Below are 24,996 nucleotides of genomic sequence, written 5' to 3'. Positions count from 1 at the left end.
CATATATGTTGTGTATGATAATGTTGTCATGTGAAGCAGAAAAAGCCCTAGACAAGGTTTCAGAGCAGTAGTCTGGATTTAGCCCTGTGAGCTTGTTGTGTTTAGTTTGACTGAGACACAGGGACTGTGGAAATCCCACTTCTCTCTGATGTCAGAATGAAAGTGTGCTCTCAGCGTTAAAGCACAATAGAGTCGGGAGAGCTGGGTATCATAGCCCCAGGACTGCTGGGTATCACACCACAGTCCTCTCTCTATTGTGGGCTGGGATAGGCAGAGGATATGGAGGCAAAAGTCATCAGGTTTCTCTACAGCAGGAAATGCAAAGGTACTTTAGATTTAATTTTGATTCTCAAGGCTACAACAGTTTGTTTTCTTGTTTTTTGGCTAGTGACACTGGTTTGACAGCTAATATAAGACTTGGCATCAATACATCGATTGAAACGTAATCCTGTAGGTTTAAATTTGAAATAGACTAGTTTGTACCTGCAGGTGCAAGTCTGTAATTTTTCCTGACTGGATGAAGTGTTTTTTTACATTGTTTTTTATAGTTAAACTGTGGTTGCCCTGCTGTATCATATATATATATATATATATATATATATATATATATATATATATATATATATATATATAAAAAAAAAAATTATATATATATATATATATATATATATATATATATAATTTTTTTTTTTTTTTTGGTAATATACCAATATCTAAGTTGGAGGCTTAAAGTGCAGGACTGGTAGATCTATCCACAGAACTCAGGAGTTCACATAAACATAATTCAATATTTCAATAGGCTGTCTGTATTGAGTGGAGTAAATTCATTTGGAGATGTGCTTGAAAGTTCACCGGATGTTGGATAAGAGAGAGAGAGAGAGAGAGAGAGAGATGAAACAGAAATCGGGAATGAAAAGTGATAAGCTTGGGAAAACTCTTGCTGTTTCTCATCTCTATTTTTTTGCCAAAGATGTGTACATTGAATCCTTGCTGAAAAAGCTATGATACTTGCCTTTCTTGATACTCTGCCGTGTTCTCTTTTTCTTATCGTTCACACAAAAATCCCTCGTATGACTTTGTCTTCTGCGGAACACAACTAAGATATTTTGATGGAAGTTGTGATGTGTTTTTGTCAATCCAAGTTAGTGGGGTCCAAAACTTTCCAGCTCCAAAAAGGACATAAAGGCAGTTTAAAAAAAAGTGGTTTAATCCAAGTCTTCTGAAGCAATATGATTACTTAGGTGAGAAACACCCAAAGTTCTTATTCACTGCAAATCTTCACTGCCATAGAAATTCCTTGGTGCAACGTAGATAGTTTGCTTGCATCAGAGTGTGATCAAGTTTTCGATGTTGTTATGAATGATCATTAATTTTGTATGGATGACAAAGCTAGTCTGGACCAGTGAAGTTGTCCTTGCCCTTGAGATGTGATTGTATACCAATGATAAAGAAAAACAAACACATTTCCAAACATTTGAACTTGCATACATTTGCAAGTGTGTTGATGCTGATGATGATAGCAGTTATTGTACACTTTTTGTATCAATTGAACAAACTTGGCAATTGATACACCTTTATGTGCAGCCTTGTTTTTTGCTAAACTGTTGTATGGACTATTGTAATAACGCTGCTTCCTTCTCTCCCTCTCTGATTGGCAGAGATCCGAGCCCAGCTGGTAGAGCAGCTCAAGTGTTTGGACCAGCAATGTGAGCTCCGCGTGCAGCTCCTGCAGGACCTGCAGGACTTCTTCCGCAAGAAGGCCGAAATTGAGATGGACTACTCTCGCAACCTAGAGAAACTGGCCGAGAGGTTTCTGGCCAAGACACGCTATACAAAGGACCCTCAATTTAAGTAAGATATTGGAAGTTTTATAGTATTTCAATGTATTTCTAACAAGCCGTTTTTGCAGGTACAGCTTAATTTGGTGATCTAAGCCCTTAACGTTTGAAATCAAGGCTTTTTGTAACTTACAAACTCTTTCGATAACATAAGAGTTGTTTTTCAGCGAAAGTTGAGAAGCGTAAACCCTCACCAAGGCCATCCAATCTAAACCCCCTTTGGGGTTATTCAAAGACATTGACGATACATACACAACCCCAAAAAGAGTGTTAAAATCTTCCATAACTTGTCATCAAAATTATAATGTCGATGTAAACAAAGTATCCCTGTTTCCTGAGAGCACAGTAAGTCTTCTGAGGCTTCACAGGACCCTGCTGTTATATAAGAGGCTTTCTTGTCTAATGAGATAGCAGCTGGGATTTTGATCATGGAATAATATCAAGTATTTTCTTCAAGATATTTGGTTCTGCTCCAGTGACCCATATTTGATCCTGATATTGTAGTAGTTAAGAGTTATTATGCTGTATTACGACAAAACAGCTGGTGTGGCCTTATGAGAAACGTTAACTTAAGTGGAACTGCTTAAGTAAAGCATTTGTTTTCTAACTCAGTTCACCACAATAATGATCTTAGAATAAAACAGTATATTGGGTTAAATCAAAGTAGCCATGATATTGTTTTCATACATCAAACAGGTTTCCTAGGCATTTTAATGCTTAGTTGCCATGAAAGGCAAGGAGCAATTATGCGTTCAGAAAGTCAGGCTTGACATTAAAAGAGCATTATATACAGGCATTAAATGAACAGAGCTTTCCCAGTTTTCCTTGGAATACTTCTTAAGAATAATGATTTGTCTATTAATCAATGTTCTATATGGACAAAACGGATCTTTGTGGAAACAGTACACATTCGAATCCTGTTGGTTTCAATATAATCTGATCTCATTCATGAAGCATAACAAAGAAAACACCAACAGCTTTAAGGTTTTAAGTATGCTTCTCTGCTGGCTCATGTTTGCATTATGTCATTATGAGAGAAACAGGAAAGTGTAAATGTCTTGTTAATTAAAGCAATATGTGATGATATCCTTTATGATGCTAACACGAACTTCTTTCCCGTCCTGTGTTCGCAACAAAAAGTTTTTAGACAACTATAAAGCAAACCTTTCTGCTATTTAAAGGAATAGTTTGCCCAAAATGAAAGGGTGCTTCTGTATCCCCAACAGTCCATACTTGTGGTGACACATTGTTGATCCCTCGGTCATATCACAGTGCCTGCTGTGTAAATAGGTTAGACTGGGTTTAACTGTAGAGTTGTCTTCCAGAGTCTATTTTGCATTCTAGAATATTGTCAGTTGACAGAGGTTTCTTTTCAACAGTTTTGTCAGTGGGGAATATCCAACACTTCAACTTTCCCTTTTTAATTTGTTTCTACGTATCGCTCATTTCCCATCTTTACACTGTGTTCTGTGTCATATGTTTCTTTTTTCTGTTCCACTTTTCTCTCTGTCTGTTCACATTATTTTGCTCTGTTCACTTGGCTCTACAGCTCCCATGAGGCCCATGCCAGCCACTTGGATTGCTGGAGGCTTCAAGCCTGGGAAAATCAACATATGGCACTCTGTGAGCTAATAGATATGATCAATAATTGGCACACAGAGTTTCTGAGAGGGGAAAAAGGTTTGTGCAAAAGAACTGTGCCATTCAGGTTACTGTGAACTGTGTGACCCCTATGTACCTTAGACCCTTGGGGAGGTTCAGTTTATCTGCTCAGATGGAGATCTACTTCCTATAGGGGGCGGGGCTTAACTGAGGGTCAGTTCCAAGCCACAGAGGATGTGTCTTTTACCTTAGAAACTTAGTAAAAGATCACACAGGAAAATGATCACACAGGAAGACAGGATGTTGTTTCTGAGAGTTCCAGTACCTTAGAATCTGTCACATTGTGCTGACTTACCGACATGCACCATCTCCTATCAGACTCCTGTGTGTATAAATTTTCTTGTGGCGTGACTGAAAGCACATTACGTCAGCAGCGTGGGAGACATGATTTCTGATTGATACCAGTAAGTATTTGCGTTATTTTAATGAGTGCCGTGCATGATTCGAAAGTTGCATTTTTCCCTCTTACATAATTTTTTTTATACCTCAGTGATGGTTAGGTTTAGGGTAGGGGGATACAGTTTATAAAATATGCATTCCTCTTAACTGTATTTCAGCCTGTACAGCTGAATACAATTCGCTTCACAAATCGCTTTCAGCACACCTCCATGGACATTACACCCGGAAAATGGAGCTCACACAGGCCCATACAGACGACAACACTTTTCCAGGGTTCTCACGGATCCTTAAAGTTTTAAAATGTCTTAAATTCAGTTTTCCAAAATTGAAGGTCATAAAAAGTCTTAAAAATCTTAAATGATACAACAAAAGTCTTTATTTTCATTTAAAGGGGTCTTAAATTTGGGGGTGGAAAGACAGGAACCGTGATATGACCTAATGTGATTATCAAAATTCAAAAGAATACGACTTAATTAAATAAATGCATGAGATGCATCTTTCAGAGTAAAAATATGGCACTGTTGTATTTTCTCCAAGCTAGTGGGGGCTTCTGAATGTTTCCAGCTGTTGCAGAACAGTTTGCAATCAGTACGCCGGGTTCACAAATCCTCCGTGAGCCGCGTTATCGCTTTAGTGCCCATATTAACAGATGACACCATTTACACTGCTAGCGTGAGTCCTGAGGTGTCATGTCCCAGAAGCATCCCAGATGCTGCAATGAGCAGATAGTTTCGGCGTTGAGCCTAATTTTGCCACACGGCTCACGCTGAGCTCAGCGGCTCTGGGTGCAGTACAACAGTAAAATAATCAGGAGATTATAGAAAAAACACAAAAGTGTTTTCAAACTGAACATATAGTACACTACAATTTAGATGTCTGCATGCAAGTAAACTCAATAAAATAACTTAATAAAGGAAAGAATGATTAAACTGCCAGACCTTTTGCCATTCTTCATATATAGGTGTACAGTATAGGCACAACATTAACCAATCACAGCTGGCCTGTCCGCTTTTGTCCTTGAAGCAGTAATAACCTCAGCTTATTATGACTTTAGTAAACCAAACAAAATGGCATAGGATCCCATAGATAACTTTATTTTCTGCGCAGAGGCGCTGCTGTTTCTGGCAGAAGAGACGCGGCCAATTTGAACATCCAACGCGACCTCTCCGCTGCGTGCCGCTCTCACTCCGCTCGCAGAGAATGTGTGAACCTCTTGTGGCCTCTGTCTGCCCCTCCCCATCACAGGATGGAAGAACATTTAATGTAGGCTACTGGTTTAAAAATCTATTGGTAGAGTAATTGCCTTTGTTTCAACACATCATTGTATCAGCAAAATCCAATATTTGTCAACCTCTAAATTGTATTAATTCATATAATGGTACATAAACCAATTTTATTGTGATATATTTGTGGAAAACTTGAGTATTTTAAACTTTTTTTAGATTGTGGTTTAGTGTGTTTGTTTTGGTATGGGGATACATTTTATATGTTCAGGTATTTAAAAAGGTCTTAAAAAGTCTTACATTTTATGCAGCAACCCTGTTATCGCTTTGGCCACTGGGGGCAGTGTTTCATATCTCAGATTTTACCTAAAGAAAAGTAAATCTGATAAATCAGTCAACCTTGTGAGATCATTTTGAAAAGGTGTTGCTAAATACTAAAACTCATGTGAGATTTACCTAACTCTAACCAAACCCTAACCCTTACCATTCTTGCTAGAGTTCCATTGAAAAAAGGTTACTGTCTGGTCAGAACCAATTTGGAATGCTCATTATTTACCATGCAGTGGTATTTTATAGAACTGTGAGAGGTACGATATTCAGAAAGTCACTCCAGTTGACAAATTTCTACTGGTTTGTCATTGCAACCAGTATAATGTATCAGTTTACTCCTACTGTAATGTATTATGATTGGAACCAGTGATATATTTACAATGAAGAAGTTTGTCTTTCAGTTGACAGTAGACCTCACAGCTGTCATTTTGTTCTGTCATAGTAGGCCCTGCATTAGACCATCTCTGACTCAGTCTCTGAGCACTCTAAACCAAGTCTGCAGGGGGCACATGGTCTCCCTGATCCCAGTATATGAGATATAATTTCTAAACAATTTAGTCTACAGCCATTCCCTGCCCTACCTGGACCCCCAGAACCCCAGGAATCCACTTTATACATCTGCATGTTTAACAGGCAAAGGCAACATCTGGGACAATGATGCCACAATGGAATGTAAGGCATTTTCCAGCCCCCACTCCTCCTGCAGAATGTGGCTGTCGGGGAGGCCCCCAATTCAGTCCTGCTGAAGTTCAGGGGCATCTATAGGGAACAATCCTGTGGAGATTCCTGATATACTTGATATGTTATTTTGCCACGTCTACACTATGATAATTTTCTCATAATTTACTCACTTTTTATGTAATCTCAAACTCGTATGTCTTTCTTTCATCTGTGAAACATAAACGAAGACATTATTTTGGAGATATTATGTTTTTGTCCATACAATGCAAGTCAGTGGGGTCCAACACATTTGAGCTCCATAAAGGACATAAAGGACGCATGAAAGTAATCCTGAGAAACAGACCAAAATGTAACTTTTTTTCACTATGAATCACGACATCTGCTTTCTCTTTGGCGTAAACATGATTCAAAGCTCTATTATACTTCTTCACACTTGACACATGTCATTGAGTACTATAAACACTCAATGTTTTGCAAGTTAACTAGTGAGAATGATTAGATCTTTTTCTTTTTTTTTTCTAGTTGGGATTATTTCAGTAGTGGTGCTTTAATTAGCTAAAACTAATAGCATGCTGTGTTCTTACTGCTTGATGATTTGCTAAGTACAATCTGCTCTGAAAAGTTCAGATGGATGTCTTTGGCCATTGTTTTGCCGTTTGCATTCATTCCGGGGGTCCCTCCACAAATGTGTTTTTTTAAGACGTCAAGTTGAAAATAGTCTTAGCAAAATGCTGCATTCTGTTCCATTCCATTGTGCTCTGTCTAGCTTAGAAATTTGTCAGATCGGGGTCAGGTGACCAGAAATCATCCCAATTATCCAGGGCATCCTTAAGATTCATTAGTCAACTAATTATTTAGACAACCCAGACTATCTGACTTTGAAAATATGTCGTTTTGACCATCCCTAGTTCTTAGAGAGAGAGAGAGCTGGACACTATGCCTTCCTGTCTACCAGTCAAGGGTGGAACTCCTCTATGTGTGGTATGACATTGTGCGTCATTTGTTTTGGGAAAGCAGCGGGAGGCCCGATGATGTGTTGCTCTGCAATGAAAGAACAGCATGGTTAAGAAACGGCTTGGAATGATAACACACCATGGTACTGACCTCATTTTTAGCATGCATGAGTTCTCACAAATGCATTGTTAAAACAAAGAAGCAACAGAGACTGACCACAAGCTCTGAACTCATGACAAGTAAGAAAGTTGGTGGTTACACTGGTGCCACAGAGGATCAGTGATGTGTCATATGCTTATTGGTCTATTATGTTGATCCAATATTAGACTGTTAAAAAGAGGATACAACAGAGGTTTCTTGATTCTAAAGTTTCTAAAGTGCTCTCTGTTAGTCGCTGTAGTATTTTTTAATGGGAGATGCTAATACTGATATCTACAGAGCAGGGTGACCAATGGCCTATATAATGCCAATATAAACATAATACCGTTTACTGACAGCAAATGAGATGGACACAAGATTATTCATTTTCAAGGTTGTCGGTAGATTTGACATCATTATTCATGTTTTGCAATGTCCAGTTTCACTTAACCGTCATTCCTATTTGGTCAGTTTGACTAGAGGAAGTGAGTCTGTCTGGTGTGTATGTCTGCATGTGTGTGTGAGATGGCAAGAGAAGGCAGGCAGGACAAGTTTCATTTCCTCGCGATTCTGACTTGATGTCTTCCCAGCTTCGTGTCTGGACAGAAACCAGGACCTTGTAAAACACTTCTCACCTCAGTGAAGAATTCCCCTCAACAACTTTCCTCATGTACTTTCCAAATGTGAGACTAAATAATAAATCAGTCTCTGTTTCTGTAAATGGCAACAACAATATGGCCACATGCCATGATTAGATTTTCTTTAGCCAATGAGAAGAATTTTCGGCACAAAGTGTAACTTTGAGCGTTCACAGGGCAACCCATGAATGGGAATCAGAAAGTTGAGAATGTAGTAGTTGAAGGGGTTCAAGCTTTATGTCACAAGTAGAATTAAATTAGATTAATATCAACTACATGACTTTCAAAATCAATAAAACTACTGTTGTGTGTCATTTCGGTAGCTTTTCTCATTTTGCTTTTCTCTTTAGATATATAAAGTATGAATATTTAGATAAATTGTCAAGATTGGCTTCCAGTATATTCATTAAAAAAAATGTACAGACCACCAAAGTCCTTAATGTAAAATCTACTCATGCTCCAAGCATAGAGTCAGGACTTCACACTTGGCTTTTTGTAGTTTTATCATCCATCAGTTCTCTTCATTTTAGTCTAACCAAATGTCTAGAATTCCTTCATATTCTTCATCTCTCAGAATTCTTCAAATACATCACCAATGCATGTCACCTAGGAAGTGGCCCCTCTTGGCTTTGCTAAGCGTTCATTTGGTGAAAGGCTGGCTCTGTCTGCAGTGACCTTGCTGTTAATTGGGCAATTCCTCAGCTCATGTGACCTCAGCTTTTTCATGGCCTTCCACAAATGACCCGAAGCTCCCTTGTCTGAAAGACCATTTTAGAAGCCTTTCCGTCAGCCAAGGGGCCATGCTAATCTCATCAACATCCCTTTGTTAGTTTCTCAAGAGGAATTGTGTTTCTCCTAGGACTCCATCTTATGTGTTTAAGCATGTGTTTTGCTTCTTTGCATATGAAAAAGTAAATTAGTGTGTTTGGGAGATGTAGGATGCTTCTCAGGGTTGTCTGTGCCTCATATTAGATTGTTGGTTTCAGTCAATGGTTTCAATTCTGTATTCTCAATCATCACACATAGTTCAGTGTTGCAAAGATTTTAAGAATGCACACTCTTGCATTTTATTTGAATATTGTTTTTCTCTCCATTGTATCATGTGTTCTTGACCAAACCAAAATGACCTTTAAACCCATATACATTTTTCCTTCTGTGCAACAAAATATTAGCTATTCTGAAGAATCACGCTGGTCTTTTTCATGCAAAGACAGTTCATACACTGTAAAAATATTGCATTCATTTAATGTGACTAAATCTCACAACAAAAATACATTTTTACAGTTTAGATCAGAGGTGCCCAAAGTTTTTCCTGCGAAGACCCAAAAATTTAAATCAAATTTTCAGCAAAAATTCAAATGAAGATTGCAATGGATATATTTGGAACTACGTATATCAGACCGCAGGGGATTTTTTGCCCAGAGCACCCGTTAATTTCCGACCCTGGATGGAAACTAGAGATGGAAACGGTGATAAAACAGGTGTTTAAGTCTCTTTCTTCACCATAGGCCTACAGCTGGTACATTACACAAAGGATATTTGCTATTTCTGCCTTTGTGCTGCATTGTGACTAATGAGGGAGCATCAAGTCATGAGCTTGCAATGTTAACAGCTTTGCTGGTTATGAACAGGAACGATATTGTGTAATTGCATCGCTTGCTTATGGAGATGCAGTATAACGTCATTTGCATGTGGAGTTAACAGGTTTAGAAAGTTTTATACATCTGTAACATCTGAAGTTCAGTAACTACGCAACAAAGCGCACGCATTACTAACATTGCTCTGCAATATGCTAAATGAATGCAATGAAAAGCTGTGTCAATCATCACGGGCCAATTGTGGCCCGCAGGCCCTGGTTTGGGCATCTCTGGTTTAGATCAAGTAGAAGTAGATCGTTGAAGTAACAATGACAAGTTACCAGTTTTTCAGGGTCGTTTGAAGCCCGGTTTGTGAAAGAATAATTTATTCTGATTTGTGTGCTGGAACTTCAAATGAACGATTTGTTCACAGATCCAGTTCTCAAGTATCTAACTTGATAATTATTAGGTGAAATGTTTCTTACACATCACTCTGTGTCTTACCATAAGGAACTCGCCTTGCCTTTCACGAACCCCTGTTGTGCAATACCTTCATTTTTACTTCACTTTTTCTATTACATGCTCAAACCAGTTTCATTCTTCCCTTTTTCCCCAAGTGTTGCTTTATACCAACTTGTTTTGTGATCGTTGGCAGGGCAACATCATATTCTCATTCATCACTTTATCTCAGCCGTACCCTCCAAACATTTATATGCAATTATTTCAACTTACTGCTGTTGTTTAGATGGGGGAAAATGTTTCTATGGAGGTCTGAGTAAACAGTTGTTATGTGGTTTGGTTTACACTCCTAAACATGGTTTGACCATGCTAGGTTTAGTTTAGTTGGATTTGATGTTGGATTGTAGAACTTAGAGTTTTCAAAGATGGCAGATTGCTGAGACATTTTTCGAATGCACTCAGAGAAATACACTTTTTGAAACCACAGACAAACTATGTGCACACTTTGCTAGTGTACCCCTTTTTTACTTCTTGTTGGTGCAGTGAAGCGTTTATTTCTATTGTTATTATTTCTACTTATTCTTGAGACAATAACTATGTTCCAAAGTATGCTGTGCTGCTGTCTACTGTCTACTATGGCAGCTACCGTTTAATGCAGTGTCCTAACCAATCAATCCAACACCACCATCAAATTAATATTGGTAAATTTTACATTTACAATTGCATTCATGAAAAAATACCTTGCCCTGAGAATACAGTTCAAACTTAAAATCTGCCTTTAATAATGTAGTTGACTCTTGTCTGAACTTATGCCAGTGTGATTTCAGTTATAGCAAAAATACGATGATATTGAAATTCAAGTGGAACAAATTCACAAAAATGATTCCAATTTAAGAGGGTTTTGAACTAGGTGATTGAAACAACTGCTAGAGAAAAGACACTTTTGTGTAGCTCCCCTGTATATCTGAGCTTTTGGGCTGTTCAAACAACATAAATGTTTAGCGTTTATCGCTTCGCTTTATTGCGTGTTGAAATACATGGACTGTCTGATGACAAAAAAGAGAAGATCTTCCTTTAGAAGATTTTTTTTCCCTTTATTCTACTCTTATCATCAAACGTGTTGCGTGGACATCAATGAAGTGCGATGCGTCCAGTTTGTTTCTCCACACTGACAGATGTTGAACAGGGGAACAGGCTGTGATGTACCTCCACAGATTTCCCCGCTGAGCTCTGAACGCTGGCTGATTTCCCCTCTCTTTGAACTCATTGGGAGGTGCGTCTGTGTGGAAGTCTTGTTGGCAGGCAAAACCAGAGGGACTGTCCTGTACGGAGCGACATGGTCACTGCTGAGTGATATGATTAATCCAATGCACTCACATTCATTCAACATGGAAGAATGTGTCATACAAGTTTTCATACTGAACATATGCACATGTACAGTATGTGGCTTGAGGTTTATTACCCAGACCCAGACTAATACAATGGCAAATTCAGGAACATTTGTGGCCTTTCATTTTACCCCAGAATCTGTAGGTCTTGATGACATGACTACTATGAGAATGTACAGTAGGTGATTTTTGCTATGCTGAAACAAGAATGCATGTAATACTCTACAATAAGGATGTATTTGTTAACATCAATTAACTATATTAGTTAACATGAGTTAACAATGAACAATACTTTTAAAGCATTACTTAATCTTGGTAAATGTTCATTTCTACACTAATAAATGTTTTTAAATTATAGGTTGTATATGTTAACATTAGTTCATGTTTTATGAACTAACAATGAACAACTGTATTTGTTTTATAAATTAAAATTGCCTTGTTGGGAGCTTATAAAAAACAACAACTTAGCAACTCCTTCATGCCAACTGAAGAAAACAATTAAAAAATGTTATTATAAATGAACATCAGAGATAAGATTCATACACTAAAATTATTATTGTATCATTAATAACGTTTTATTTAACATCAAGGTAATTTAACACATCCAGATATTTTATATATATATAACAACTATTAACAACGTTGTAGCATTTTTATTTTTTTTATTATTATTAAAATGAATAAATGTTGTAAAATAAATTGTCCATTGTTAGTTTGTGATACCTAATGCATTTACTAATGTTAACAAATGGAACCTAAAGTGTTACCGATCATACAATGCAGATGGGTTTAGCTGATGTTGAGGTCATGCTCAGTGTTTAATGTTTCCTGCATCTTAGCCCAGGTCCACATGAATCTTTTTCCATTTGAAAATGCATAGATTTCACTACATTTACACCTGTCATCAACACTAAAAGGACAGCAGAAAACGTAATGTTTTGAAAACACTCTCCATTACTGCATACTTTGGAAAATTATGATGTTATGAAACTGAATTAGGGCTGAAACGATTAGTCAACGTTATCAACAATAAAAAAATTGGCAACAAAAATTTTCATTGTCGAATAGTTGTTTGATGTCATTTATCATAACATGAGATCACTTTAAACTCTAATGATGATTCACGAGAGCAGCAAAGATGATTTCGTCCTCTTTAATGTTAGTAAGCACATTTAATACAACATTTTATGTCAGGGCATAAGCTGAATAATCAGTTAAGAGCTAATGATTAATCGTTGCAATAATTGCAGAATAGTCGAATAATCATTCTAATAATCGTTAGATTAATCGATTATCAAAATAATCATTAGTTGTAGCCCTAAACTGAATATTAAGTTTTAAGGCTGCTGTACCATGAAAGTACCATGGTACTATAATATTTTTAGATGTATATCAAGGAAATTCCATTGGTTTTTGGATATGTACCATGATATTCTTTATACCTTATATACGTACTACTTTTGAGTTTCTTGGAGTCCTGTGTAAATCCCAGAGTATAAGAAGCATATTGAAATCATTCAGTACTATACTACATATTAAAGCACAATCTGATACCATCATTGTACCTTGGTACCACTACAGCACTTTTTTGTAAATGATGAACCAGGGTTAAACTTGAGTGGATGCGCTCAAAAATGAAATAGCTTAGCTATAGTGCATTTATTTTCAGGATATTTTTTTTATCTTCACCAAACAAGATTTGTAATGAACTGAAATTGCTGTTTTATCATGCCCATTTCAAATGGTGGCCTGTGTCATTATACCATTATTGCAACTTTGAGGATATGACGTGTGAAACTACCTCACATTGTATCTATTTAATCCTCTCAGGGGAAGTAAAATGAGAGAGGAAATTAATTTTACCTCAACAGATTTGACCTTGCAGGGTACTTGTTGTTTAGCACTTAAATCTTCACGTTTGCATAATGCTGATGGATAATGGTGCTGGTTGTTTGGGTAGACGTTATAAATGGTGATTAGATTTAGTTTTAGTTCTCACTGATGCTCGGTGCTGAAGTTAACAGCAGGAACAAGGTCATGTGTTAGCTGATTTGCTGTAAACAGTTTTGACTATATTATAAAACATGAACAGAGTGAAAAATGATTTCTGCTGCCTTTTACAGTAATGCCTAATGGCCAGCATGAAGTTCCTTGCTGGTCCAGGCTGGTTTATCCAGACTAGTGCTGGTTTAGTACTAGTAAACCAGCATAGCCAAGCTGTTCGTGGTCTGTTGAAGCTGGTTAAACTAGTCAAGAAAACTAGTCAAGAATCCCATGCTGAGAACCATCATCCAAACATATGCTGGTGACTAACAATGCTAGTCTGCTCAACAGGGTTCTCTCCTATTGATGCCTTGGTGGAACTGTCGGATGGTGTTGGTAAATTACTGATCTGTAGAAACATCAGGTTCTGTCCCACCCACTCATAGGCATTTTGGCATCAGGGCATGAGCCCCACTTCAATGGCTTCTACGGGACCCAGAGCATCAGCTGTCTCCTCTGGCATGCACATGCCGCTGGGTCCATCCCTGCAGCATTTGCCTGGAGTAACACGGGACTTAGTGGAATTCCTCTTCGGCATGGTATTCATTGCTGTATAGCCTATGAGTTACCTCCTCACAGAGGGTTTATCAGGACCGATCTATATGCATATATACCCATTTTAACCTCACCAGGACTGAATTGGATTCATGCAGCTTTTAATATCAAAGTCAAATTCCTGATCATAGCAGGAGTCAGCAGAAATTTGAGGGTGCTTTGTCTGTTGTGAAGATGTGTGTCACACCTCATTTTCTTTTTTGGTTGCATCTGTTTATCAGTTATTTTGTGGTGATGGAAGCACAGAAGAATCAATTATGTAAAGGCTGGATTACACAGCACAATATTAACATTGATCTTTAGCCTTGATTTTTGGGACAGTTTCACAGAAACGTTTGTAGAAATATGATGGGGTTCACACTTCGATTTCTAACCTGCAGTCTACGATTCTATCTAGTCAGAGGATATCAAACATGTTTGATATTTTAGAGTTGACTACCCATGACTACAGAGGAAATCTCAAAGTGTATGATGCTCCATGACTCAAATGAATGTTACACTTATGCTTTTTTCTGACACTACACTCAAAGTGTTTTACAGAGTGAACAGGGGATTCTCCTCAACTACCACCAGTGTGCATCATCCGAAGAATGGCTGGATTACAAATCTAAAGTCATACAGTGAGTTGGCAAATGGAATCGAGCTGTAGGGCAGCAAAGCTCAAGAAATGGAGAGGTCAAACAAGTACTCAGAGTGGAGCTTGACTTTTAACACCACTCACGCTCAACTTGCTTTGCAGTCTCTATATTCCATACTGGTCGGTTGGTGCCTCTTCCCACCCAAGACCACACGCAAATGCTTTTGGCCCATGTCTTACGCAACTCCAAATACAGAGTAGCAGCAACAATAACAGCAATTCTGCCATGTGTGTTTGTTTACATCTGTCATGCTTCTCCCAGAACAGGGGGGTCCAATGTTTCCACAGGAGTTTGTGATTGGATCAGATCAACTTGACTCTCTGGTAGTGTGTGATTTTAGCTGTTTAGTTTGTGAAGCCCAGTTTCTGTCTCACTGTGTATTTTCAGAATCTGTTCAGATTTTAAAAGTTCACCCAAAAATGTAAATTCTCTCATTATTTACTCACCCTCATGATATCCTAGGTGTGAATGACTTTCTTTCTTCAGCAGGACACATTTGAAGAAAAATAGAAAAAAATTTCAGCTCAGTAGATACTTAAAATGCAAGTGGATGGTGATTCGACTTTTGAAGCTTCAAAAACCAAAGATAGTCAGCTTAAACATTATTGAAACGACTCCAGCGGTTAAATGAATGTCTTCTAAAGCAATACAGTCATTTTTGGTGTGAAAAATATATTGATATTTAATTACTTTTTAACAGTAAATCATTGCTAGCTTCATTAGAGGGGGAGATCACATGGTCTCTCGTGGCGTATTCGTGTTGCCATGTTACGGACATAATCTCACATTCTCCTCTCGGCTGACACATCCAAGATGAGCACACAAATGCACAATAGATAAATACAGATCTAAACAAAAACCAACAAAGCTTCTGTACAGCATTTCTCATACTCACTTGTAAACAGCGCTGCTTTTCCATGTGGGTCACATGTGCCTCAGTTCTTGCATGTTTCAAGTGACAATTTGATTGTTACACACACATACCGTTAATGAGTGGAAGTGATGATTTAAAAATTAAGAAGTTAAAAAGTACTGACAGATTGCTTACATATGGAGCTTCAATAGTCGAATCACCATCCACTTGCATTTTAAGGACCTACTTTGCTATGATATTTTTCTATTTTATTAAAAATTTTTCAAATGTGTTCTGGTGAAGAAAGAAAGTCATACACATTCACATCATGAGATGAGAGAATTTTTATTTTTGGCTGAACTATTCCTTTAAGACTGGCCATGATGCATCCAGCATATCTGCAACACAGAGACCTGGTATTCACCTGGAGTTTGCAATTACCGAACGTTTTCCATCGATTAATAGCTATGTGCTTTTAAGTATACTTTTAAGTTCTTTCAGCTGGTCCTGCTGCTTTCTGCTGCTTTCTGCTGTATGATGAATGATAACAAATGGGTTGTTTGCTCTTCTCTGCAGGAAAGAGCAGAATGTGTTGTCTCCAGTCAACTGCTGGAACCTTCTGTTGTCTCAGGTGAAGAGAGAGAGTCGAGACCACGCCACACTTAGCGACCTCTACCTCAATAACATCATACCACGCTTCGTTCAGGTCAGCGAGGACTCAGGACGCCTCTTCAAGAAGGTGAGAGTTGGTTTACAGATCAGCCAGGACCTTTATTAGAACCTCACTTTCTTTAATGAAATAATACATGATTTTTAACGGAAGAATTAATGAGTGCTTTATATAATTATTAGCTTCACATTTTTGCATTTAATGACTGTTGCTAATTTAATGGAAAATGTTTACCCTCCAAAAATTGGCCCCTTTCACTTCCATTGTACTGTAAGTTTATTACTAAGAATTACTGAATTTTTATTTAATTTTTTTTTAAAAGGAAGGAGGGATGAGTTGAAATACATTTTTGTGGTAATCAACATTATGCCACAAATGCTGTCGATTAAGCTAAATTTGTTTAGGTGTTGAACCGGAATATTCCTTTAAAGCAGATGCTCCCGATTAAAATGAAGCCCAAATACAGCTTGATACAATGCGTGGATGTTGAGATAATCTTTACGGGTTACTTGACATGCTTCGTTGCTTAAGGAAAGTCGACTACTCCTTTGTCCTAATGCCTAATGCAACCGCTGTCAGTGTGACTTGTACATGGATTTTAATTGTCTGGGTTTTTTTTCTTCTCAAAACTCTATTATTAATAGCTTTGTTCTTATGTATGTGCTTTTTTTTTAATGGATTAAAATGTTTGACTTGGAGACAGTTATAATCAGTAAATTGACGTTTCCTGTAATGCTCTAGCTGAAACATTGTGTTTTGTCAGTCACATTTGCTCAGGAGAAGTCAAAAGATATGGCCGAGCCCCCAACCTTTGGTGTCTCATTCTTCTTTGTTTGACTAGACTTGTTAGACGGGCAGAAATGCATTCACTCTCATGTAGACCCAGAGCTTCCTCTTTCCAATCCACATATTGCTGTCCCTAGACTCACCTTGTAGGCTATCCAGGTGAATCCAGCTCACTCAGCTCTGGGGCCGAATTTGTGATATATATATATATATATATATATATATATATATATATATATATATATATATATAAGACGGTCTTTTTCGCGAATACCAAATATTCGTAACCTTTTTTCCTTAAATTTGAAAGTTAGAAGACATGTGTACACTATGTAACCTTGACCCCTTATTCCTACTGGTTTCATATTTATATATTGTTTAAAGTGTATTTTGTTGACTGTGTTTTGTTTACAGTTGAGCAATAGCATTGCATGTATATTATGTATACTTTTAGATTCAATCCAATTTTGAGGATTCAAAGACTCCTTAATCTCTTCTTCGCCATGAGAGATAAATGGCCAAATCTGAACTACTTTTTCCCTTTCAATTCAATCCATTTCATTTTCATAGTTCCCTGTATAACTGGTGGCAAGAGTCCCTCAGACTCCAAACCTGTTTCTCCCTCACTCTTGCTGTCTGTTCCTTACCTCTCACAAGAGAGAGAGATAAGCCTCCCTATCAACATTTTCCTCAACTCTTTCTCTCTCCCATAGTCTTCATCTATGGCATCCACGCTGCAGAAGTAACAGGCCTATAATTGAACACTGTGTCCCGGGTGGGTGCTCGCTAGAGGCTGCCTGGAACTCACTGAAGTCTGTGCGATTGGACTTACCTCAAATCCAACCTCTCTTAAAAGCTTGATGACACGCTAGTGAAATTCTGCACTCTAAATGCAAATAAGGTCAAGGGAGCCGTGTCCAGAGGAGGGTTAAGACTACTGATTCACAGGTGTAGAGAATCAACGCATTAAAACTCTCTTAGATCACAAGTATAGCTGTAACGTTATGGAAGCACTGTCACCGACAGAAGTGTTACAGTAGGGGTGACTGAGGGCAAATTTAACAGGGTGCAATTGTAACACACAAAATGTATTTAATAACAAACAAGCTTGAGTAATGACACCAGTGTTGGGGAGTAGTAAACTAAAAGTAGTGACGCCTACTAACTTCAGCTATTTTCTTCAGTATTGAGCTACTTTTAACATTGAGAATCGGTATAGTGTCACAAAACGCTACATTTGTTACATTGTATGGTGCATGCATTGATGGTGCCAAGGCAGTAATCAGACATGCTTAGTTACCTGTTTTCTCTCTAATATGTAACCCTGGTAATTCTGAATTATTTATGTGAATTGGTTCTTTTAGACAGTTCATGGAAATGAACCAATTACAATAAATGATTCACTTATGTTTAGTGTTGGTAACACCATTTCATTTTAGTGAGTGGATTTGTTCAGACGGTTCATGCAAATTAACTAATTCAAATAAATGAATCACTGATTCACTTGAGCATTTGCTCAACCTCAACCCTTAAATGCATGGAAATGTCACCAAACACTATTGCAGTAAATACTCAGGTCTTCAGAGTCCCGGCACATGTGTCTATAAAATGCCCAGATAGTGTAAAACGTTTGAAACATTTTCAAGACAATTAGAAAGTAATATAATAGAATATATTCTGATTTATATTTGTTTTATTTTTGATATATCGAAGAGATGATGCAACAGATCTGGACAAATCAAAGATGCCCAACTTAACTTCAATAGTACACCCAAATGATAATAGCAAAATCATACTGTTCATGTGTTGTACTTGATTGTACAGTAACAAAGTTAAAATGGGAAAGGAGGAGGCGGCTGAACCGTCAAAGTAATATTTTATTAGGAACTTAAACAAAAAGACACAAATACATAAACGCTCACATGGCAGCTGCATGTGGCTCTCTCTCTTTCCTGAACTGCCGCATTCCACTGCACTTATCCCTCTCCTCGGCTGGTTAGCCCAATTGGGGCCGGGCATGCATAGTCACGGCCCAGCCCCACCCTCCTCCTCGTCACATTGATATAGTTTACTTCCATGTTGTTTCTTTGTCAAATAGCAATGTCAAATGTGAATCAAGTCAATCGTTGAAATAACCGTGCCACCTTGAGTGATAAATAGCATATATAATATGTATGTTTACATGTACATGGGACACTGATAATTCACCACTGTTGCACAGAAAACCAAAGTTTTTCGTTGCTATTTTGGCAGTTTATCTTTTGTTTTTTTATGTTACACGAGATATATATATATATATATATATATATATATATATATATATATATATATATATATATATATATATATATATATATATATATATATTCAAATATAAATCATTCTTTTTTCTTGTTTTTTCTCTGCTGAAGTAGCTCCAACAGCTCTAAGAAAGCATGGCCCCAACAAGCTCATTTTGGATGCTTGCATTGTTTTAGCATAGCACTTTGACAGACTTAAAAACAAGACAGACAGGGTGCATCAATTCAAGCACATGGCCATGTTGTTTTGGGGAATTAAAGGATTTGATGCTGTTCAGAGTAGATGAGGCCTTGTTGATCAGGACAATCCAATGACATGTGACTAATGTTGAGCACTAGTAAACCAATCACCCCGCAACACACGTACACATACCCTAAAATGTCAATCCAGCCTTTTTGCAATCCTATGACAGATTTGTGCCAAACCAGAATCTCCTGCTAACCTGTGATCTTTTTGATAATTTTTCATTTAACAAGTCCAACTCTTCATTATGGCTTGTAAAGCCATGTCCTCCCATCAGTGTCTCTCCCCTGTTGCCCAACAGATTTATAGCTCTTCATGGAAAATCAATACTTTACTCCCATTTTTGGGGCTTTGTGTGAGTGAGTGAGTGAGTGAGTGAGTGAGTGAGTGAGTGAGTGAGTGAGTGAGTTTATACATAGTTTGTGGACTACTGCTAAAATTGTCTTCAAAAGTGAGCTTTTCTTTTTTTTTTTTTTTTTTCTTTTTTTTGAAGATGCCTTGTTTGAAAAAGGGATTCATAAATTAAATTAAGAATATTTTTTTGTTATAATTTTTTCACATTAGTGGTTGTGTTACTCTATAGTAATTATAATTATGTCCATAAATAAAGATTAAATAAACCCAACAATCGAAAGAAAGAAAGAAAGAAAGAAAGAAAGAAAGAAAGAAAGAGGGGACCAAGCACTCCCACTTAGAACTGATCTGAAGTCAGTTTTAGTCTCAGTGAAGACAGACTGGAGTCTCCCCCAGCAAGGCTTCTGATGCAGTTCGAGAACAAAATGAGCTTTACAGACATCAGATAAGGAGACCATATGCTTATGAACTCTCTCCCACACCTTCCGTATAACACTCACACATGACAGCTAAATGTAATGAGATAACATTCCCATCATTAAACTTTGATTTTGAATGTATTTTTGGATGTATTTTTAGAATACCTCCAAATACTCTAACCTCTATTCTGTATTTGTTTGCAATGACATTGTTGCGCCAGTCATTGACAATAATAAAGTCCATGGCTTAAGTGGACATGTGTTCTTTTGGGATTTAAAAATGGCAGAGACCGGAAACAACCGCTTCTATGTGTTTTGTGTTTGACTCTGAAATGTAATGATGTATTTTTGTCCTTATGATAATGACAAAATATTATTTAGATTTCTCTCTTTTTGTCACAATGGAGCTCAGATCTGTAAAGGTGCATCCAAGCACCACATTTGTGACATTTAGATACATTTTTCAGTACTTCGACAATTAAATATTTGAAATCTGTCCCAAACTATTTAGCACCAAATTTCCCTTACTTAAGGGGGATGCCACATGCCAACAGTGGCGAAAAATCCTTTCTTAATCAGTGTTTTTTTGCCTTAATGTCCAGGAAAATTATCTAAACATCTTATAAAGAAGAAAAACATTTGCAAATCAGGTTTCTTTAAGCATAAATAGGGCAAACTAAATTGAGGCTTAAAACAAGTAAAAAAATAAATATCTGAAAACAAATCTTATCTTACACAAATTTGCTGCTCTAGTAAATTGATGTAGTTTTAAGAATATTTTGATATTTTTAGTGAAACTCAAAAATATTCATTACAAAAATATTTTTGGGAGTGAAAAGCAATCTAATATTAAACTTTTGCTTTTGTTTTATTCCTTAATGTAATATATGACATATTATGTTTTTCATTATCTACTGGCAGTAATGGTAACTAGCTAGGCATTGCATTCAGTCGGGTTTTACATCAAATTAATGGAACTCATGCCAAGTTGTGAGCTTAATCATCTTGACGGACACCATTCCTTAGACATGTTATTGTTTTGAAAGATGAGGTGAGCATCTCCAAGCAGGTCATTTATTTCCTGGCCTGAATTTGGGGCGGTTCTTGTGCACTCTTACATATTAGTCAGACCACTGCCTCCAGATAAAACCCATTAGAACTCCATTATGAATGGCTCCTCAAAAGGACCCCAATGGGGCGCCTCTTCATTCATCCTTGCCTTCAAAGGTTTAAAAAAAAATTAGCTGCACTCTATCAACCTTGGCCGACAGGAAGGGAGCTATGTGGTCACATGGTTTGTGGATTAAGGATTGATTATGACTCTAGTCCACCAACATCTATTGTCTGTTGACAGAAATAGTTCACCCAAAAATGAAACGTTGTCCACGTTGCTGAACGGAATGCACACAGTATGCATGGTCCAGATTTTGTCATCAGCACAGTGGGCCCTAACTGTCCATTGGAGCCAAGATCTTTTTGAAATGTGGACAGTCCTTGTTTTTATTTTTTAAATCTTTATTTTTTTATGCATTTGGCAGACGCTTTTATCCAAAGCGACTTACAGTGCACTTATTACAAGGACAATCCCCCCAGAGCAACCTGGAGTTAAGTGCCTTGCTCAAGGACACAATGGTGGTGGCTGTGGGGATCGAACCGACAACCTTCTGCTAACAGTTTAGTGCTTTAGCCCACTACGCCGCCATCACCACTCCATTATTGGCACATGCGCCTGTTGTTGAATGTACTAAAAGAGTGTCACAAAGGAGTCATAGTGCTCATGCATTCATATTGGCTCACTGTCAAAAGAATATACTTTGAAAGGCTGAACGCTCGACCATTTGCGAGATGACCTGGAATGCGGTAAAACAAAGGATACCCAAGTCAGTCACCTTTTGCTTCAGTCTTACATGCTCATTCACACACTTTCATCTTAGGTCTTTTTTGGCAAAAACAGCATAAAGGCCATGTTAAAAACTTTCAAGAACAGAAAAGCATGCAGTAATGTCAATGAGGGGGAAAGGAAACCCCTCTGTGAATGAAATATACTTTTTTTGCGGGCTCTCAAGCTTTCAGTCCAGCGATTTAAGGTTGAGAGTATTCAGTGTCTGGGTTTGGACTTGAACTCGCAAGCACTTAATTTTCATGTCATGCTGTGCTATCTTTCCAGAGCTTCCACTTACAAGACACAGGGTCCATCAGAACGTGAAAACACCATTTCCATTTCACAAAAAGTTCACTAGGCCACCTTATTCTACAGGCCTGAGAGAAAGTCTCATTATATTAATGAGAAATCATTTTCAACTTCTGTTCAGCAGCAATTTGATTTGGCTTTCATTGTGAATGGTTTATATTTGATCTGAAATGCAATGCTTTTGCATTGTCTACACACTCCAGTGTTCTTGTATAATAGCTCCATGGCTCTAACAGAAGTTTTACCTTTAAGTGCAAGTGCACAACGACAGTGGGGAGTACGTAACAATGCAACATTTCTTTTTAAGTCACATTGTAAAATTTACAGGCAAGCATACTGTAGGCAATAATCAAAAACTCTCTTAAACTGTCTGATTCATTTTCAGGCTTATTAAGCATAACAGGTGTACGTTTGTGCATGTTTTTTTATGCGCCACATACATGCTGCTCTGTTTGCTAAAATATACACCGGCTTAAAATTATGAATACAAATAACTTTAATGGCATTATTTATGTTGACTTAGTTGTGTAGCTAACTACTTTTTTTAAAAGCTTAGCTTGACTTTAGTCAACTACATTGAATTATGAGTAGCTTGCACATAGGGCAGCTGCAGTTTCAAAGTAAAGCTTTCTGCAACTATGAACTCAAGCATGTCACTGCAAAATGAGATGATAAAATAACCCCTTTGTAGTGTGTTCCAGTATAATCTGATGAACTGGGCAGCAATATACAGTAGGTTGGATGTGTATGACATTAGCTGGTGCTGACCTCCATTACTGAGAGGGCAGGTAGCGGTCTCATCAGTCCATCTATAAGTGACAGCCTCAGGGCGCACAACCCAAGCTAGCGCCACCCTGCCATTATAAAGGATAGTTGGTTTAGGCAACTCTGCCAAGTGATGGAGTACAGGGCACTTCTGTTAATCACGAAATGCCCTATTATCCCACTCCCTTTCTTTCTATCTTTTGCTCCATTATTTGTCTTTGCTAATGTTTTTTTCCTCCTCTTACAGAGTAAAGAGGTGGGCCTCCAGTTACAGGAAGATATGATGAAAGTCCTCAACGAGCTATACACGGTAAGATACAAACACACAAAAACACGTTACCCTGCTGAAGAAATACAGTAAAAGGGTGGTTTGCTGATTTTTGTTAGTTTAAGATGTCTTGTTGGTCTCCCAGTTTGACTAAGCTGGTTTAGGATAGTCTAGCTGATCTCTCAGTCTGGTCAAGCTTGTTTAAGCCTGGTCTCCCAGCCTGGCCAAGCTGGTTTCATTCTGGTTAAACTGGTGTTCCCAGCCTGGCAAAAAAAATTTAAGCTGGCTGTGACAGGTTCTTAGCTCTCTTCTAAATTAGGAAGCAGGAGCCGTATAAACAATCCACTGTTTTTATATCTACACACTTTTCATTATTTTCATCGCTGTTTGATTTTCAGCACAATTCTGCTGAATCCACACGTTGGCATCCTTCATGTGATGGAGCCATTGAAGTGGGCCGTGGTCCAAACAGAGTGTGGAAGCATGCCCCAACAGATAGTACCTGAGGGGGAGGACTGCCCACTTGATGGCCAAACACTCCTTCTCTATCGTGCTGTACTTGGTGTCCCTCAGTGAGAGTTTGCGACTAATGTACAGCATGGGGCGTTCCTCCCCCTCCACCATCTGAGACAGTACCACTCCCAACCCCCTGTCCAATGCGTCCATCTGCAAGACGTCAGGAGAGTGCAATAATGGCCTGCTGCAAAGTCCGTCTTTCACCTGTGTGAATGCCTGCTGACACGGCTCCATCCACTGGACTAGATCTGGTGCCCCCTTTTTAGTAAGATCAGTCAGCGGGCTGGTGAGAGTCGAATAGTTAGGCACAAACTATGATAATAGCCAGCCAGCCCCAGGAACTGTCTCACCTCCTTTTTGGTCTTAGGTCTCGGGCAGGCTGCAATCGCATCGGTCTATTCAATTTGGGGCCGCACCTGTCCATGTCCCAAGTGGAAGCCTGGATACCATACTTCCACATGTCCAATCGCAGACTTCTTAGGGTTTGCCGTGAGTCCCGCCTATCTCAATGACTTCAGGACATCCCTCAGATGCTGCAGGTAAGCATAAGTGGTGTGCGGTCTGAGGATTCTGTTCATGAGCCGCTGAAACATAGCCGGAGCTCTGAACAAACCAAAAGGAATGGTGACAAATTGGTGTAAGCCAAACGGTGTGGAAAATGCAGTTTTTTCATGGGACATAGGTGTAAGGGGATTTGCCAATATTCCTTTGTCAAATCCAGTGTCAAATAAAAGAAAGCCATGCCTAACCGATTGCGCAGTTCATCACACCGTGGCATTAAATTTAGACAACGCATTGACTTTTCTATAATCCACAAAGAATCGGACCAAGCCATCTCTCTTCAGAACCAGTAGGATTCTTCTGTTACCCCGATATCTAGCATGGTCTTTAATTCTTCGCAAACCACTTTTTTTTGTGTTGTTAGGGATGACTGAATACCACCACCCCTGGTTTCGATATGGTGCTCTATGAGATTCGTACAACCGGGAAGATGCAAGAACACATTCGAGAATTTTCCTTGCAACCTAGCCACTTCCGTAACTTGTGACAGTGAGAGGTGGTCTCCACAAGTGACCTGTGGCTTTTAAGTACACCTCCAATCCGAGC

General features: G+C 38.2%; 1 protein-coding gene across 3 annotated transcripts in view; it reads left to right on the top strand.

Moving 5' to 3' along the window:
• Positions 1-24,996, top strand: part of LOC127632581 (SLIT-ROBO Rho GTPase-activating protein 2-like) — a 153,424-nt gene that overhangs the window by 75,944 nt on the left and 52,484 nt on the right. For all 3 annotated transcript variants that reach the window (XM_052111241.1, XM_052111242.1, XM_052111239.1), the window contains exons 3-5: positions 1,659-1,851; positions 15,953-16,115; positions 23,353-23,415. In XM_052111241.1, the coding sequence (XP_051967201.1) occupies positions 1,659-1,851; positions 15,953-16,115; positions 23,353-23,415 (419 nt within the window). The remainder of the gene's footprint in view (positions 1-1,658; positions 1,852-15,952; positions 16,116-23,352; positions 23,416-24,996) is intronic.

Source organism: Xyrauchen texanus, chromosome 39 (genome assembly GCF_025860055.1).
Source record: "Xyrauchen texanus isolate HMW12.3.18 chromosome 39, RBS_HiC_50CHRs, whole genome shotgun sequence".
NCBI classification, from domain to species: Eukaryota; Metazoa; Chordata; class Actinopteri; order Cypriniformes; family Catostomidae; genus Xyrauchen; species Xyrauchen texanus.
The sequence above is the reverse complement of the archived record's forward strand: the minus strand, read 5'-3'. Positions and strand labels throughout refer to the sequence as shown.